The 18,521-nt window shown below is 32.6% G+C and overlaps 1 protein-coding gene across 4 annotated transcripts in view; it reads right to left on the bottom strand.

The window, feature by feature from the left end:
* Nucleotides 1-442: 442 nt before the first annotated feature.
* The window catches only part of LOC105195920 (M-phase inducer phosphatase), an 88,614-nt gene continuing 70,535 nt past the window's right edge, over nt 443-18,521 (bottom strand). For all 4 annotated transcript variants that reach the window (XM_026140321.2, XM_026140322.2, XM_039447682.1 and 1 more), the window contains 4 exons: nt 11,792-11,916; nt 11,418-11,701; nt 5,410-5,592; nt 443-1,286 (listed from right to left, as the gene is read on the bottom strand). In XM_026140321.2, the coding sequence (XP_025996106.1) occupies nt 1,017-1,286; nt 5,410-5,592; nt 11,418-11,701; nt 11,792-11,916 (862 nt within the window). In that variant the 3' untranslated portion in view covers nt 443-1,016. The remainder of the gene's footprint in view (nt 1,287-5,409; nt 5,593-11,417; nt 11,702-11,791; nt 11,917-18,521) is intronic.

Here is an 18,521-nt window from a genome sequence, read left to right as displayed (position 1 = left end):
GTATAAAGCAATATAGCATTGGAAGAAAAATCTACTGAATGTATTATTATGTAAAATACGATATAAAATATACTAACATAAGTAACATAAAATATAAATGTTTTTATAGATAAATATATCAATTTTTATAAAATCTATAAAAAATTTCAGAACTATTGCATTTGTTGTGAAGCTTTGTTTTGAAAAGATGGAAGCATGAATTTCGTTCTACTGTAGCACCAAACATTTGTTTTCCATTTTTTTAAATTATATTACATAATATAAACAAAAACTTATATAATTAAGCATTGTAGTCTTACTTATAGTCACCAGTGATAAAGAATAATAAATAATTAGAATTTAATTGACAATATATAATTATAATAAATTATATTCTGCAAGAAGAATATTACACATAATATTATACATAATTGTGTAAAAATCCAAAAAAATAATACAGTGCTACAGATGAATTATAATTTTTATTTAATTATTTTATTTAATAATGATTTAATAAAATGCGATGCAAATTTGATACAGACAGTTGTAACATGTAATGCATCATATTCGCAATACTTCGACATGTTTCAGATCTCATCATATATTGAAGTTTATATTATATATAAGATAATCATGATATAAAGATTAAACTATTTGCCTATATTCACATAAACATCGGTTTCTGCTATTATTATTATTATGCTATAATGGCAAAATCTTAGAGCTAAACTTCTGTACCGAATACAAATATGTTACATTATGCTTGGTGTATTTACACGTGTGTGCACGTGTGAATTTTCTCGTATTTACCTAACATACATATACAATTTTTATAACTACAGTCTCTTAGTTACACTTTTCGATCGTGCCCCATAGTATATATTTATACAAGATCCTTCATCATTATCAGAATGAAAAGTTGTTTGTTTGATTAGTATCGATATTAGTGTAACAAATGTTACACCAATTATTAAATGTATCACCGAATTGTTCATTGATGCGTTCTGTATTAGACATAAACAGTTATCATGGTACCACTAAGACGGTTCACTATTCGTTTTCACGTCACTGGATACTGTTTGGAGATTATTTTCGGTATTCTGTATAGGCACCTGTGAATCGGAAATATTATCAGCAGTCCTTTTAGACGTAAGTACGATAGGAGCGCTCGATATTGTTGTCTCTGCTTTACGATACTGCTTCATTGATGACGACAATACAGCTTTCGATTTCACTTTTGCTTTAGCTTTAGCATGCTGCTCCATGCTATCAATTTCAGCCCAAATATTCCTCACTTCCTTGAAAAGCTAGAAAAAGATTTATTTTTGTTTAAAAATACACCATTATTTATCTTTAAAACAATATTATATTATTAAGAGATACAGTAGCGTCTCGCACCAAGTAAACGCGCAGCGCAAAACTGCCTGTATTTCTTCTCGCGAGCTGGCGACTTGCGAGATACCCAAGATTATTGGATTTTAGTAATGATTGAACCGATCAAATTCTTAATAAGCTCAATCAATAACTTGGATCAGAATTGTATAACAAAAGTGTTTCTATTTTTTCTCTCTGTGTTCTACAAACGACACAAAATTCAAATCACAAAATTTTCATCAAGAGGCGCGGTCGCGCCGCGCGTTAAAGTGTGTGCAAAGCAAATCGTTTAAAATACGTTATCATCATCATCATTTAGCAGCAATTTCCTTTTTACATTATCAACAAAGGTGTCTACAGCCGTGTCAATAGCCATATCTAGAGTTATGAGCAAGAGAGCGAAAAAGCAAGCAAAATACGGAGTTTCAAGAGATACGGTAGTGTCTCGCGCACGAGGAACAAGTAATAGATCGCTCCGTGTATATATTTAAGTATATAACGTTGATGACTCATAATGTTTTACTAATTTAACATTTTTATGACCAGATTTGATCGACCAATCACCAGTGCGATCAGGTTGCAATTCCAATGTCAAAGTCTGATTTGGACACGAGTCCTCTCAAACTTTGGAACAAATTTTACAATAAACCGTAAAAGTGATCACAAAACATTTGATGTTTTTGAATGTTACACTCTTTAATTATCTTAAATCAATTACCTTTCAAAATTTTAACACCTTTTAAATAATTACACAGCCACACAAAAAAGAAAAAGTATCATGTCCTACAGATTAGATCCATGTATCCCTATGTATTTTCAGGCTTTAAAACCGAATGACTTCAGAATTGCGGCATCAGATCAGGATTTTTTTTACCGGACTGAATAGTGTGTAATTTTAAGGAATGTTTAGCAATTTTTTAAGGGTAAAAAAAATCCTGATCTAATGGCGCAATTCTGAGGTCATATTCGGCTTCAGAGCCTCAAAATACATAGGGATACATGAGTCTAATCTTTTGGACAGGACACTTTTTTTGTGTGGCTGTTATTTACAAAGATTTTCTTTTTTAAAAAAATTTTTACATGATGGCTGAAAAAACATATTCGTGTCTATTCTATGAATATAACTGTCTACTGAATATGACTGAATATAACTATATTATAACTGTCAAACTACTGTCAATGATCAGTGTCTATAAGGATTTAACATTATAAATGCCGATTCAAATCTGCTGGCCCTTTCCTCTTATATTCTCTTTCTAGTTGGGGAGGGTGACAAATTTAAAAATTTCATACTTTTTTTAATACATGTTATTTGAGTTAAGTTAAATTAATAATTTTGTGATATGATTATTTCTTTAAGAAGATTAAAGATGCTTTTTTTATTTTGTACTGTTATTTCTTCAATTCATTATGATTAAATTTTATATTCCATTAAAAATATATGTACCACTTGAATTAGAATAGAAAGACTTTTAATTAGGAATACAAAGATATCACTTAGGTTTTATTTCTTTTTAAGTAATTGTACAACAATTATATTTCGAGGAAATACAATATACATACACAACTTGGTGAACAATTTCAAAAGGCCGAATATCTCAGAAAATATGAAAGATACAAAAATATGCTTCAGATAAACGTTGTAGAGTTTAAAAAGATCTATTTACTGATCTTATCAGTTTGATCTTAAATGGCATCGCCAAGGTCAGATCAAAATCACATTAACTTTTTTAAATAAAACATCCTATTTTTGATTCCAGAATCTAATAGCTGGTGTCAAGTGCTCCCCAAAACATTATAAATAAATTTGTTTTCATTAAGTACTTTTCGAGTTGTGAGGGTTAAAAATTATAGTACGCTGTAGCTTTCAAGCTTTGGAAAATACTTAATAAAAAATAACTTCTTTATAATTTTGAAAAGTTCTCGAAATCGACTACAAGAAAGTGCAATAAAAGATATAGAATGTTAAAGTATCGGTAGTTCCCTAATTAAGGGGTATTAATACTTTCCTAATATTCTATATCTTTTAATACATTTTCTTGAAGTCAATTTTGAGAACTTTTAAAAATATTATGAAAAAGTTATTTTTCATTAAGTATTTTCCGAGTTGTGAGGCTTGAAAGCTACAGTGTACTGTAACTGTGATATCATTAAATTTGTGATATAATTTTGTGATATCATTATTTCTTTAAGGAGATTAAAGATATTATTACTCATTGGGTTTTTCAGTACACTAATTTTTTCTTAGCATTTTCTAACATTTTGTGCGTTTTTTAACCCTTAAACACATCGATCCTGTAAAATACGGAAACACATTTTCGGTTCTGAGAGACTTTTCCAACTTTGAGAAGCTATAACTTTGATTACAATCAATATTTTTCAACAATTTTTTTTTTTTTTTAATGAAAGTTCAGAATCTCAGGAGTGTGACTGCACAATCGGCATTGCCGAAAAATAATTTATTATGAAGTTATAAAGGAAAAATCATTAAGCAAAAATGAGAAAATAGTCAAAAATTCACTTTTCCTTCAAAAAATCATATCTTCGTAACAAAAAACTTTTAAAGACTTTCAAATACGGTGATTTAAAGCTAAAGAGTCACACTTTCAAAATAAAATTTGGCAAAGTCATTTTTTTTAAAAAGTATACTTATGTAACATAGAGAATATGAAGTATTTTTGGGCATCTAAAAATCCACTTTTTAAAAAAAATCATATCTTTGCAACAAAAAACTTTTAAGGACTTTATAATACGGCGTTTTAAAGCTAAAGATTCATACTTTCAAACAAAAATGATATCATTGTCAGTTTTATTAAAAAATGTATTTATGTAACAAAGCGAGTATGAGGTATTTTTGATTAAATCGTGTCTAAAATTAAAAATTGATGTTTCATGATATATTTCGGAAAAACTCCCCTTTCTAGAGCATTCTATAGTATTCCAACTTTAGACAGAGTATATGCAAGTAACATCCGCAAATCGACCTGTTCGAACGTATTTTGTCCAGCTTTTTTATGTAGAATACTCACAAAAAAGTTTCACTTACACACTATATGGCTCGCATTGACCCTAACAAAACTTTGCTGTCGTGCCGTTTGAAGTCTAGTTGACCAAAAAAGTTGATCAACCATATCAATCGAAAGAGGAGATTTCAAACTTTTTTTACGTCTTGATCCAAACCTTCTATCTCATTCCGTCTTCACACAGCAAGCGTTCGAAACTTCATATGGGGTCTCTCAGACCCACTTACGTGTTTAAGGGTTAATCTTTTATATATATATATAATTAGAGTTGAATAAGTTGATATCTTTTAACTAAGTTAAGATAAAGTTAATGGCTTATAAAATTAAGTTAATTAAAAGTTAAAAGTTGTATGAACTAACAAAAAATTAACTCAATTGAAATTAAGTTAAGTTACATTAAAAGTTAATTTTAAGAAGCATTATTTATATTAATCCTCTGTTGCTGTATGTATTTTCATTATTCAACTTTTGCATGCAATCACTATGGCTTCTTCACAAAAATTGATGACGCTAATTAAGGAAAAGTATACATTCAACATGTAATATTTTTTTCTTTCTCACATCCAATCCCTCTCACTTGCCACTTGTTTCTACAAAGGATATACGATTTTCAAATGCTCTAAGTATGTCATACCCTCGTACAACAAAATGAGACATTAAATTAGAATGTAAGTTTTTAAAATTACTTTAAATAATGACACGATATGGATCATCAAATAAATTCATTATTTTATTTGTAAATTAAGTTTATACAAAATAATAAAGAAAAATTATTTTTTATACAGTAATGTTATAATTTTTTTTGGCAAATAAATTTTAAACTTAAAGAAAAAATTAACTTGCATACCTGTGTTAAAATTTGTGTTAAGAAAACTAACTCTCTATAGTTAAAAATTAATTTATAACTTATAATTTTTTAAACTAATTACTAATCAATCCTAATTATAAGAGTTTATATTACATAATTTATGAAATATTAATATAACAATAAATTTTATATAATTATAATTGAATAAAACAAAAATAAACTTACTTGATTCAGCCATGCTTCATCTGCTAATAATTCGTTTAATATTATTGTAGTATCCTTATGCGGATCGGCTACTTTTTTATCCGCTACTCTCCTCGCACATTCCAAAAACATTAGATATTTTTGATGAGCAACTTTATTATACAAAGCCACCTTCTTTTGGCAAATACGGCACAATAAAAAGTCCTGAGAAAAGATATAAATTAATTAAAATAAATTAAAAACACAAGATTAGGAGGTCTATGTCGATCACAGCGGTTTTTAGTGCTAAATGACTTTAATTTTTACAATTTCCAACTTATTCAAACTGCGCGCCGCATATTCGTCGGACTTGAAACACAGTCATAAAGCCGGAATATGTAATATTGATGTTTTAAAAGTATTTATACGATCCCGCCTCCTTGAAAAACCTATATGAATTTTATTATGCTATTAAACGTAATACACTTGAGATATCGCATTGATAAGGTTTCATTTAAAATACGCGCTGAAGAACGGCAATAGATTCGTTTTTAATGCAGATCAATTACATTTTTATTACAAAAAAATAACACCTCAGCCAGGATTCAAACCTGGATCTTCCGGCATTCCGTGCAGACATCTTACCACTTCGACCACCGAGGCATGTACCATGTAGAGACCTTATAAGGGAAACTCTAGGTTCAAACCCTGGCCAAGGTGTTTTTTTGCATTAAAATTCTGTACAATTTTTTCCAGAGAGGGGGATCCTATAGATATTTCTAAAACATTAATATTACGTATTCCGGCTTCATGACTGTGTTCCAAATCCGACAACGCGCAGTTGGAGACTGTAAAAATTAAAAATTATTATCCAATACTAAAAACCGCTTTGATTGACATAGTCTGTTAACCTTATGCTTTAATTTCATCCAATGTGACTTAATATTGTTTAAAATTAATTAATAGAGATTTTATTACAGTATAGAATGTTTACTAAAAGAACGGTGAGTAAAATGGGTCGATTTTGGCTCTTGAAGTGATAAATAAAAACAGTAAGTTTTTTTATTGTGTTTGAGCTGTTGAATTTAATTTTGACTTTTAAAGAATTGTAATTGTTTGGGAAAAAATTTAAATTAGCATATAAAGCTATTAAATATCTTGTATCATAAATTATTATTGTTGAGCTTATTAATATTACACGTATTAATTCGTGTTTTCTACTAGTAAAACATGATAATGCTCTCGTCTAATAGTTCATGTTCTGCTTAATAAAAAAAATTAAAAAATTATTAATATTAATGTTAAAAACAAAGGTATTGGTCAATTTTCATTTAATCTTATTTATTTTATTAAAGTTTTATACTTTCATTAAAATATTCTCATAATAGTTAATAATATTTAATAACTTCAGGTAGTGATTTTAATACTTTTTCGTTATGAAGATCAGATTCAACAGCTCAAAAACTAAAAACTAAAAAAAAAAACATTTTTACTTGCTATTCAGATAGTCAAAATTAACTCATTTTACTCTTTATTCCTTTGTAAAGGAATTATCAGAAAATTCCCGGATTTTCTAGAAATTTCAAAATTTTATCGGATACTCTCCTCGCACATTCCAAAAATATTAGATATTTTTCAGATAATATTACAGAATTTTTTAAATCCAATTTTTTGAAATAAATTTTTTTACGCAGTTTTTGATGTTTCATGTTTCATTTCAGTGTTAGGCATTGATTAATTTATTCGTCAACTAAAATAATTGATTAAAAATGTAAAATATAATCTTAATTAATGTATTGAATTAACGAAATTGTCAAACAATTTTGTATAATTGATTAAATTTTTGCTTAACTACAGTAATTAAAAATTAATAAGCGTAATTATGATTGATTAAAACAATTGAGATACTGTAAACTCCAATAATAATTTTCAATTAATCGATTGAATTAATCATAATTATATAAATTTTATTTTAATCTATTTAGTTCAAGAAAACTAAAAAATTTTAATCGCTTATTATAATCAAGCAGTACATTTTGAATCATAATTATTAATCTATAAGATGATTAAATTTTGTCTAACACTGCCATATTTAATAATAATCGATATTTTCCATTATTAAGAAGAAAGAAATAATTTTGACAGAAAAAGCAAAGGAAGAAAGTCCAATTGGCCTGTTTTCGGCACCACTCAAAATTGAACCAAAATGGCTGGAATCACTTCCTTATACCCTTGGAAGTAAATTTAGTCAATTCTAGCCTAAACGAAAGTATTTTGAGTGTATACTTCAAGTATACATGGTGCATCAGCGCGACCGTATCAAGCATTCTTTTGGAAAACTAAGCGTTTTTGAGAAAAATGTTTCAGATAAAAGTTGTATGTTTTCAAGAGGGACATTAGATGGTGTCATTAGTTTGACCTTGGATAATCATTTGAAGGTCATATGAATGTCGATTTCAATCTTTATATAGAACCCCCTATTTTTACATATCTTGTAGCTTATCTCAAGAGCTTTCCAAAACACTATCGTAGATCACGTAGAAACACTTATTACAAATACTTCTGAAAGAAATAACTGATGTATTTTCTGCCGCACGGCTAAATACGAAGTTTTGAAAAAAACTGTTTTAAGAACTGTATTCACCTTCTTGGGCAACTACGATCCCTTAAGCTTTTAATTCAATAGACCAGTTGTGCCGATTTGTGAGTTCGGCACTGCAGTAAGCACGCGCAAAGTAACGTCACAGTGCGATAGTGGAGTTAAAAAATAAAATAAAACAAAGCCTTTCAAATGAATAGCTGATTTATTTCACAAGCCTCGTAAATAATAATGCCGTTTCGCCAAGTATTACAATTAATTCCGGCGACGCATCGAATACTTTTGCCGCTTCTAACAAAGTGCCCGAAAGTGGCATTGTCTCTCGTATTTATAAACTTCGCGTGGAAGCTTCTAGAAGGATCTGTTATCGTCAAAGCTGTTTGCGACTCTTGCTTACTTAGCAACAGAGATTTCGGATCCTTCCAGAAGCCCGCGCGTACACATGAAAGTTCACGCGGGACATCGTACGCTCTCTTGCTGCCGTTTGTGTGCTGTCACGCCGCTGCCGGCTTGTTTTTCGGCGCGAGAGCGCGTGATGAGTTCGAAGGTCGCAAATACACAGCGCGATCTCGCACACCAGTTCTATTTATGTCCATGGCCTTATATTGGACCCTATCTCACATCTTAATGTCAGAGATACACGAAATGCGTGTATGCGCGTACCTGGTTACAATAAAAATAAAACTAGTTCTTGTCAGAGCTGCTTTTCCAGATTTTCTTATTACGCAAAAAGGTATCTTGTTATTTTTGAGTTTTTCTTCTTTATTTTTTCTCTTTCTTTAGTTTTTAATCTTGCATAATTATTCAGATTTGTTCTACAATGAATTGCAATTCATAATTAGGCGTTTCCAATATGGCAGAAAATATTAATGTTCCTGCAAACGAAACAATAACTATTCCTTTTAGTAGACCATCTATGACACATAAATGCATTATCTGCAAAGCTAAGTCGCCGCTTGTTGTTGTACCTTCCCTAGCTAAACTTCGAGTTTTTGTTAAGCATGGATTGATAATTTACGGAAAGGCACGATGTTGTAAGAGACATCTAAAAGACAGTTTTTTTAACGTCACTGATTCAAATCGTATTGAAGCAGTTTCTGATACAAGTACATTAAGTGCATCACAGATAACTGACTTGCTAAATGACCTTCGTGTTTGTGTGCAGAGAGGGTTTTTAGATTTTGAAAATCCTGGAGCATTGAGTGATATTGATTACCACCGACTTACCAGAATATCTGGCGAAAACTTCGATAATCTTTTCAGTTATGTAAAAAGTGAAATCTATAGTACGCATGGAAGAAGTGCACGTACTTATATTGAAATTCTTCTTGTGAAACTTAGAACTGGACTATCCCACTCAATTCTTTCAACCCTCTTTGATTTACCTAGAAGAACAGTAGGTAAGGCAATTCGCTCTGCTAGAAAAGCACTTTTGAAGTGCTTCGTTCCTATGCATCTCGGTTTGTACCACATAACAAGAGACAATTTCATAAAAGAGCATACTAGGAATTTGGCTAAGAATTTATTTGCAGAAGGCGAAGATGTAGCAATCTTAGTAGCAAATGGGACATATGTTTACATCAAAAAAAGTAGCAATTACTCTTTTCAACGATGGACTTACTCTCTACATAAAGGAAGACCTCTAGTCAAGCCTATGATGATGGTCAGTATCACTGGGTATATTTTAGAAGTATTTGGCCCTTACTTTGCGGATGGGAAAAACAATGATGCAAGTATACTGAACAATTTGGTGAAGCAGATACGTTCTCGCCTTTTGCAATGGATAAATCCTGAAGATGTGTTGATTGTTGACAGAGGATTTCGTGATGTGATTATGACTTTGGAGGAGTATGAATTAATTCCAAAAATGCCAAACTTTTTACAACAAGGAAGTCAACATGATATTTTGAGTGCAAATGAATCCCGACTTGTGACCGCGATACGTTGGGTTGTTGAAGCTGTAAATGGGCTACTGAAAACGTGGAAAATGCTTGCCCAAGTTATTCCCAATAGTCAAATTTCCTATATTGGTGACTTTGTGAGGATTGTGGCTGCACTTTGCAATGTTTATAGACCGCCAAGAGTGGAAGCATTTTCACCAGATGATGAAATAATTGCGCAAAGAATGCTTGCTCGAAGTAGGAAAACGAATGGTCTCCAAAAATATATAGAGGACAACGGATGGATTAGAAGGTCAGTTATTTGGAGAAAAATTAAAGCGACTTCAATTGCAGATTTTCCACGTTTGACATTGGATGATCTTCACAAAATCACCATTGGGGTATACCAACTAAAACAAGCGTCATCTTATGCTAGAGAACATATGTCAGATGAAGGTAATTACGTTTTCTATGTTCACCAAGAATCGGACATTTTAAGAGTTAAATTGCAATCACGGCATACATCCTTAAAACAATACTAACTTTGGATTCGGTACGAAAGAGACAGTTTTGACCCCATAAGAGAATGCAAAAATGGTGCGCGGACGGATGCTGCGCACATATTGCATCTGTATTGTGGTACTTAGGATATGACAGGCATCAAGTAAATGCACCACGATATCATAGTGACGTGTATCCGGATTATTTGTTAGACGCAGTCACTCGGAGACCGACGAACCAGAAGAAGATCCAGAAGAGCAATAATTCAAGCACTCCAAAAAGTGAGAGGCAAGGGGACTCACCTTAATCAAGCACCCCAAAAGGTAAGAGGCAAGGAGACTCAACTTAATCAAGCACCCCACTTTACGTGGCTTCTTAAAGGAAGATCACGTTTACGATTTTACTGTTCACGTGTAGAGAATCAACAAGAATAAATAATACGATTTCAATCTCGGATCTCCTTAAGTAACGTTTCTACAAATCTATCTGTAAGAAGCCTCATAACTCGCAAAGTACTTAATAAAAAATGACTAAGTTATAAGTGTTTTGGAAAGCTCTCGAGATAAGTTCAAGATATGTAAAAATAGGGGGTTCTATATAAAAGATTGGAATCAACATTCACGTGACCTTCAAATGACTATCCAAGGTCAAAACAATGACATCATTTTATGTCCCCCTTGAAAACATACAACTTTTATCTGAAACATTTTTCTCAAAAACGCTTAGTTTTCTAAAAGAATGCTTGATTCGGGCGCGCTGATGCACCATGTATACTTGAAGTATACACTCAAAATACTTCCGTTCAGGCTGGAATTGACTAAATTTACTTCCAAGAGTATAAGGAAGTGATTCCAGCCATTTTGGTCCAATTTTGAGAGGTGCCGAAAACAGGCCAATTAGACCCTCCTCCTTTAAATTTAAAAATAAAATTCCAAAAATTTTCCTAAGTATCAATAAAATCCCATAAAAATCCATAATTTCAAGGGTTCCCTAAAAATTCCATATTTTTTCTTGTAGTAAACATCCTTATTACATTTTATCGTTCCATATTATACTTTTACATATCATACTTTTTCGTGCGGTATTCTTGGATCAGGTGGCGAGCCTTCTAATGTAGTACCGTTATATGGCTGTCCATAAAGCAAAACTCGAGCGTAGATCTTTGCTTGCTGACAACCAGCACAGAATTTTCCTTTACATTCTGATGGCGGCAGATCTTTTAGCACGTTAACACACGGCCATGTTGATATTGCTGTCACAACACTTGTTTTCCACTTAGTCGTGAACAAAAGGCGACGTTTTCTTTCCTCTGTTATTTCATCGACAGTCTTAACATTCGATAGAAAATAATCATCTAAGCAAGAATAAAAAACATATAATAATTATTGCATCGTGATGTATTTATAAAATCAATAGAAAAAACTTCAGTTTACTTTCATCTTACCTTGTTCCTGAAATATTTCAGTAAGAAAATTAGAATCTAAAGCTTGCGAAATTAACGTCTGTATGTATACTTCAAAATTATCTTGATATTTTTCAGTATCTTTCATAAATTTATCGATGTTTTCACTGTAATCAGATAGAAATAAATCTTATAAAAATTTAAAAATTTAACAAAAGCGTTAAAACATTTGACAGGATTCCTACAAAACCCAAAAAAGGTCATTTTTTTATCAAAATTATGGCCTAAAATCGTTCTTTATCAATAGTGTTACAACGTGAACAACTTTGTTCCGGCAAGAAACTCCGGTATACAAGATGTTCATTAATGATTGTATACACCTTTTATCATAAAAGGTGATTTACGATCTTCACTCCATATAAATTACATGGAACGCTGTCGATAAGTCATGGTTAAGACGCGCTCTTATGGTAAAAGGTGTATACAACCATTAATGAACACCCTGTATATGCTGCATCCATCTCCAATTTATCAAATATTATTTGATAAACTGGAGATGGAATTATTTTTAACTCTTATACTCAGCATTGGGTCTGGAAGAATCTGTACAAACTTTCAACCGCTTGTTTCGTAAAAAATAAAATAAAGGTATGAGAAGGAGAGGAGAGAGTTTGAAGTCTCCACCATTGATCGCAACAATCATATTCAGAGCTCAACTAAAATTCAAATGGTATAGAGAAGGTTATTTTTTGTTATCATATTTTCTTTTATACACAATTTTAAAAGAACAATCATCTTAAGATGATACTAAAGACAATCTTAAACATAAGAATCGAATGAATACTGGTCCTAAATACTCAGCCAACGTGCAGAAGCAGGCGTGCTATCAACTTTTGTCGACAGTGGCAACAAATTGCACACAGTGTCTGTACTATCTGATGCTGTCAATAAACTATCGTCAAAAAAAAGACAAAGTCTATTGGCTATGTTATGGCTGGAGAAATTGAGCAGGATATGCAACTTATATTTGTTTTCTGCTATTAGTCTGCCGTTAGATTGAGCAAAAGAACTGTTGGTAACAGGGATAGACAAACTAGGAATTGGCTTCTCTCATGGGATATAATCCTAGAGCACACTTTTACAATGTAATCTTGACTCTTCAAGCAAAAGAACTGCTAATTTTGCCATAAAAAATGAGAACAGCCTGCATTTCATGTTCCTGTATTTACTTACAAAAGATTCAGATCCTGGGGTTATAGAAGAGAGCGGACAAAATCAAACCGTGTTCCAAGTAGTAAGTAGGATCTTTTTAATTGAAATGAATACGGGGACTTGGTTAGGTAGAGTGAGCGAGTGTGGATGCGAGTAGCGAGTCGATGTAAGACAAAGGGCAAATTATCGGAAACTAGGATAAGCATAGGTGTAAAAAGGCGCAATTTGAGGTAGCGTGGTAATAGTGAGGTAACGTGGTAAGAAGGAGGAGAAATTGAAGAAGATAAGCGGTAAAGATCTGTAAAAATAAAGGTGGATAAAGGTGAGGAAAAGTAGTAGAGATTATAGTAGGCAAGAAACCGGAGGAATCAGAGAAGACCGAGAAGGCCGGTAAGGTAGGAAGGCAACTAAAATTAACTACGGAGGGTAAAGAAAATGGAACGAAAGTAATGTTTAAGTTATCGGAAGAGAAGGAAAAGAGCGAGCGAGAGGACTTGACGAAGGTTATTGAAAATCTTAAAAAGCAAGGAAAAGTTGTACAGGGAGATGGAAAAATTTAAGGTAATAGTACAAAAATGCAAAAACAAGATAGGTAAGTTGGAGGAAAGGATAGGAAAGATGGAAAGAAAGTGAAAAGAAGGAATAAAGAAGGATATGGAAAGTAAGAAGTTAGAAAATCAAGAAGAGAAGCGTATGGAGCTTGGACGGATAGCAAACTTGATAGTGAGGAAAAGAAGAGGGAAAATAATGATGAACAAGTCGAAGTTAAAATTTAAAAAGAAAGGATATTTCTAGAAAATGATTTGAGCTGGGAGCAGAGAAGAATTCAAGAGAGGATAAAAAGATGAGGAAAGAAACAGAAAAAGGAAGGGGTACAAGTAACAATAGAATTTAGTAAAGTAAGAAGAAGACATATAGAGGCCGTGAGAAGAGATAGAGATAGAAAGAGAGAGAGAAAGAGAAAGAAAGTGAGAGAGAAAAAAAAAGAGAAAGGAAGAAAAAGGAAGGTAACAGGGGAGAAAAGAGGTAAAATTTAAGATAAGCCGAGAAGTGGAGGGTGAACGTAAAGAGGGAAATAATAAATAGAAAGAATAAGAAAAAGTATTTTGGAATGTAGCGGATATAAAAAATAAAGAATTTTGGAAATATGTGAGAGAGTTCGAATTAATACGTTTGTGTAAAACGTAGCTAGAGAAGAGGAAATGGGAACGCATAAAGGAAACGATTGCCAAAATCGCATGAATGAATATGTAGTTTTGCTAGGAAAAAAAAAACAAAGAAAGGGCGAGAAGAGGTTTTATAGTAAGCAAGAAAAAGAGCGGGAAGGTAGGAAGAATAGGGCAATAATAATAATAATAATAAAAAGAAATAACAATGACAGAGATAGTTTGGGAGAGTGAGAAACAGAGAATTATTTCGGTTTACGGGGCACAAGGAGAAAAGAGATTTTTAAAAAAGTTAAAGGAGCTTATAGGAGAAGAGGAGGAAAGAAATATAATAATAGATTTTAATGTGAGAATAAGAGAACTAGGGAGAAAAGATATAGGCGAAGGGGAGAGACATAGTAAAAATAAAGAAATAGGAAATGGAGGGAGAAAACTAGTAGAGTGGATAACAAAAAAGACTATATTTTAAATGGGACAATGGAGGGAGACTGAGAGGACAAATTCACATATGTAGGTATAAGAGGATGTACGGTCATTAATTTCGTAATGATAAGCGTAGATATAAGAAACAGAATTCATAAGTTTAGAGTAGAAGAAAAGTGGACTTGGATTACTTGCCATTGGAGATAGAGTTCATCGGGGAAAAAAAAATGAAAATGAGTCAGAAGAACAAAGAAAAAAAGAGGAAGAGGAAATAGTAACAATTTTATGGAACAAGGCAAAAAAGGTGTATACAGAAATGACCAAAGAATTGTGCAATACAGAAGATCTGGAAGGAAAGGAAACGGACACATTAAAGGAAAAATGGGAAAAGAAAAAGGATTATACATGGAGAAATGGTGAAAAAGAGAATAAAGAAAAAAAGGAAGAAAGAGCTGGGACATAAAAATTGGCGGGACAAAAACTGCACCAGAAAAAAAGAGATGAAAAGAATCTATAGAAATTAAAGAAAGCGGAAAATAGAAAGAGGCAGATATATGACGGAGAAAAGAAATTTGAAAAAACTGCTAGGGAAGAAACAAAAGAAGAAGGAAAAAGAGGAATTGAGAAGGATGAAAAGCGAAGCAGACGTGTGGAAGTATATAAATAGGAAGAGAGGTAGGAAAATAAGGATGAGTAATAAGATAGGAAAAGAGAAATGTAGGAAATACTTCATGGATCTGCTTGACGATTCAGAGTAAGATAGAAAGAAGGGACAGAATGGAGGAGATACAACTAAAAGGGAAAATAAAAAAAGCAGAAATAAGAAAGTCAGTGAGGATGATGATCAAAAATGAAGATCAAAAAAGCAAGGAATTGATGGAATACCAACGGAGACATAGAAATACGCAGGCTAGAAAATATGGAAAAGTCTGGTAAAGATAATAAAACAGCTATTCTGGTAAGCTCGTATGCAATTTAACAATTAATTGGAAAGGTTAGTGAGACGAGCAAAAAGGTGTAGATGTTCGTATAGCTAATAATACATATTTATTCGTATATAAAGGACACAAACGTTTCGACTCTACGGAGTCTTCTTCAGTGTGTGTGTATTCTTACATTACAGACGCAGAGCGCAAACAAATCTTCATAACAGCCTTTTAAATACAATAGTCCGGGATTTAAAGCCCATGGTCCAAAATTTCTATTGTTGCTTCGTCGATTTCCAATCCGCGAAACAAATCGTGTCAACAATTCGGTCTACGTATCGCTTCTTGTACTACTCGTGCAAATTAATTAATCTCCGACCAATGATACTTTAAAAAATATAACAGAAAAAAATCACTAATAAATTCACTAATAGCCGTTTTTTACAAGTTTCGTGTCAGTTGAATAGCATGTTTAGTGTAAATAGTTAAACTTATGGTTCGTCGTTAGAGTCGTTGTAAGGCATGTTCAAACGCTGATCGCTTACAATGTTAACGAATAACGGTCGATCTGTATTGATCGGCGTGACAAGGGAGACTGAACGTTTCTGATGTTGCGAAGCATACGCAACCCGCGTATGAGTCAAATCTTTCTCTGTTTACAATTCTATTCCCTATACTTGCTTTGTTACATATCGACCAGTTTGTTCAAAATAGTGTTGTAACAGTCGTCTAACAGTTCCGTATCCGTTTTTTGATTAAGGCCACTTTTTTGTTCTACCGTTTTACGTACGCTACGTGGACGATATCGCTTTGGCAGCACCCACCGAAGCGGTTGATAATATCCTGAATGAATTTAACGGATACCATAACCGCTTACAGTTTACTATCGAACGTGAAAAGAAACGCAGCCTCAATTTTTTAGATATCTTAATTAAAGTCGATAACAACACCTTACATACTGACTGGTTCCATAAAGAGACCTTCTCAGGTAGATACTTATCCTACTATTCACATCACCCAGTTAGCCAAAAAATAGGAACCATCTACAGCACGGTAGATCGGGCGTTGTTATTATCACACCCCCAATACCACAAAAAGAATCTGGAATTTTGCGTTAACACCCTAATTAATAACGGCTACCCATTGGAATTGATTTTTAACAAAATCAACATAAGAATCAAAAAATTGATTAACACGAAATTAAATAGCGGAGTTCAGAACTTGATCGACGTGCCGAACACGATCGTGGAAAGAAAAAAGTACTTGGTCTTCCCGTATTTAAAAGACGTGTCTGAAAAAATATCTACGTCCCTGAATAAAGACTAGGTTTTAGATGCCTAAATAAGCTGGATAAGTTTATTAAGGCACACAAGGACAAGAACATAAAAACAGAATGTAACAACGTCGTCTATAAATTAAATTGCAACGACTGCAATGCTTCGTACGTAGGACAAACAAAGAGAAAATTAAAAACAAGAATCAAGGAGCATGTGAACAACATTAAACTTGAAACAGCGAAAATATCAGTCATTAGCGAACACAGACTCCAACAAAATCATTCGATCGATTGGGAAAATGTAAAAATCTTTGATTTTGAACCAAATTATCATAAACGCTTAATTTTCGAGATGATACACATTAACGAACAAAAAAATGGCCTTAATCAAAAAACGGATACGGAACTGTTAGACGACTGTTACAACACTATTTTGAACAAACTAGTCGATATGTAACAAAGCAAGTATAGGGAATAGAATTGTAAACAGAGAAAGATTTGACTTATACGCGGGTTGCGTACGCTTCGCAACATCAGAAACGTTCAGTCTCCCTTGTCACGCCGATCAATACAGATCGACCGTTATTCGTTAACATTGTAAGCGATCAGCGTTTGAACATGCCTTACAACGACTCTAACGACGAACCGTAAGTTTAACTATTTACACTAAACATGCTATTCAACTGACACGAAACTTGTAAAAAACGGCTATTAGTGAATTTATTAGTGATTTTTTTCTGTTATATTTTTTAAAGTATCATTGGTCGGAGATTAATTAATTTGCACGAGTAGTACAAGAAGCGATACGTAGACCGAATTGTTGACACGATTTGTTTCGCGGACTGGAAATCGACGAAGCAAGAATAGAAATTTCGGACCATGAGCTTTAAATCCCTGACTATTGTATTTAAAAGGCTGTTATGAAGATTTGTTTGCGCTCTGCGTCTGTAATGTAAGAATACACACACACTGAAGAAGACTCCTTAGAGTCGAAACGTCTGTGTCCTTTATATACGAATAAATATGTGTTATTAGCTATACGAACATCTACACCTTTTTGCTCGTCTCACTGGCCTTTTCAATTAATAATAAAACAGATTTAAAATACAAGAAAGATGCCAAGTAATTGAAAAATGACCATAATTATGCTTTTAATAAAAGGCATAATTATAAAAAAGGCAAAACAGAAAAAGTCAGTAATTATAGAGATATCTCTATTCTCTGTTCGGCATATAAAGTTTATGTGGAAATTATAAGAAATAGATTGGGGTAGAAGGTTGAAGCGTATGGCTTGGTTCCGGTAAGCCAAACAGGCTTTAGAAACGAAAAGTCGACAATGGACAACATCGTCCTAAATCACCTCATGCAAAAGAAAAAAGAAAAAAGAGGAAATGACAGAAAAATGTTTATGTTATTTAAAAGCGGTTTCCGACAAAGTAAACAGAGAGGTGCTGTGGAGTGTGATGAGAATAAGTATTAATGAGCAGTAAATATGAAGAATTGAGAAAATATAAGAAAAAAATGCAGACAGTGGTAAGAACGAGCTAAGGAGTTATGAAAAGTTTCACTACAAAAAAAATGTTAGGCAAAGATGTGTAATAAGTCCATTCTTATTTAATTTGTACATGACGGAATTAGAGGAGGTATTAAGGAATAGAGGAACAGGAGGCGTAATAGAGAAAATTAGGATATGGGAGTAAGGGACGGAATCCGATAGCGCATGGTGCAATAGCCCACCAACCAATCATCTTGACTTATCTAACCTAATC

This window comes from Solenopsis invicta, chromosome 3 (assembly GCF_016802725.1).
Source record: "Solenopsis invicta isolate M01_SB chromosome 3, UNIL_Sinv_3.0, whole genome shotgun sequence".
NCBI lineage: Eukaryota > Metazoa > Arthropoda > Insecta > Hymenoptera > Formicidae > Solenopsis > Solenopsis invicta.
The sequence above is the reverse complement of the archived record's forward strand: the minus strand, read 5'-3'. Positions and strand labels throughout refer to the sequence as shown.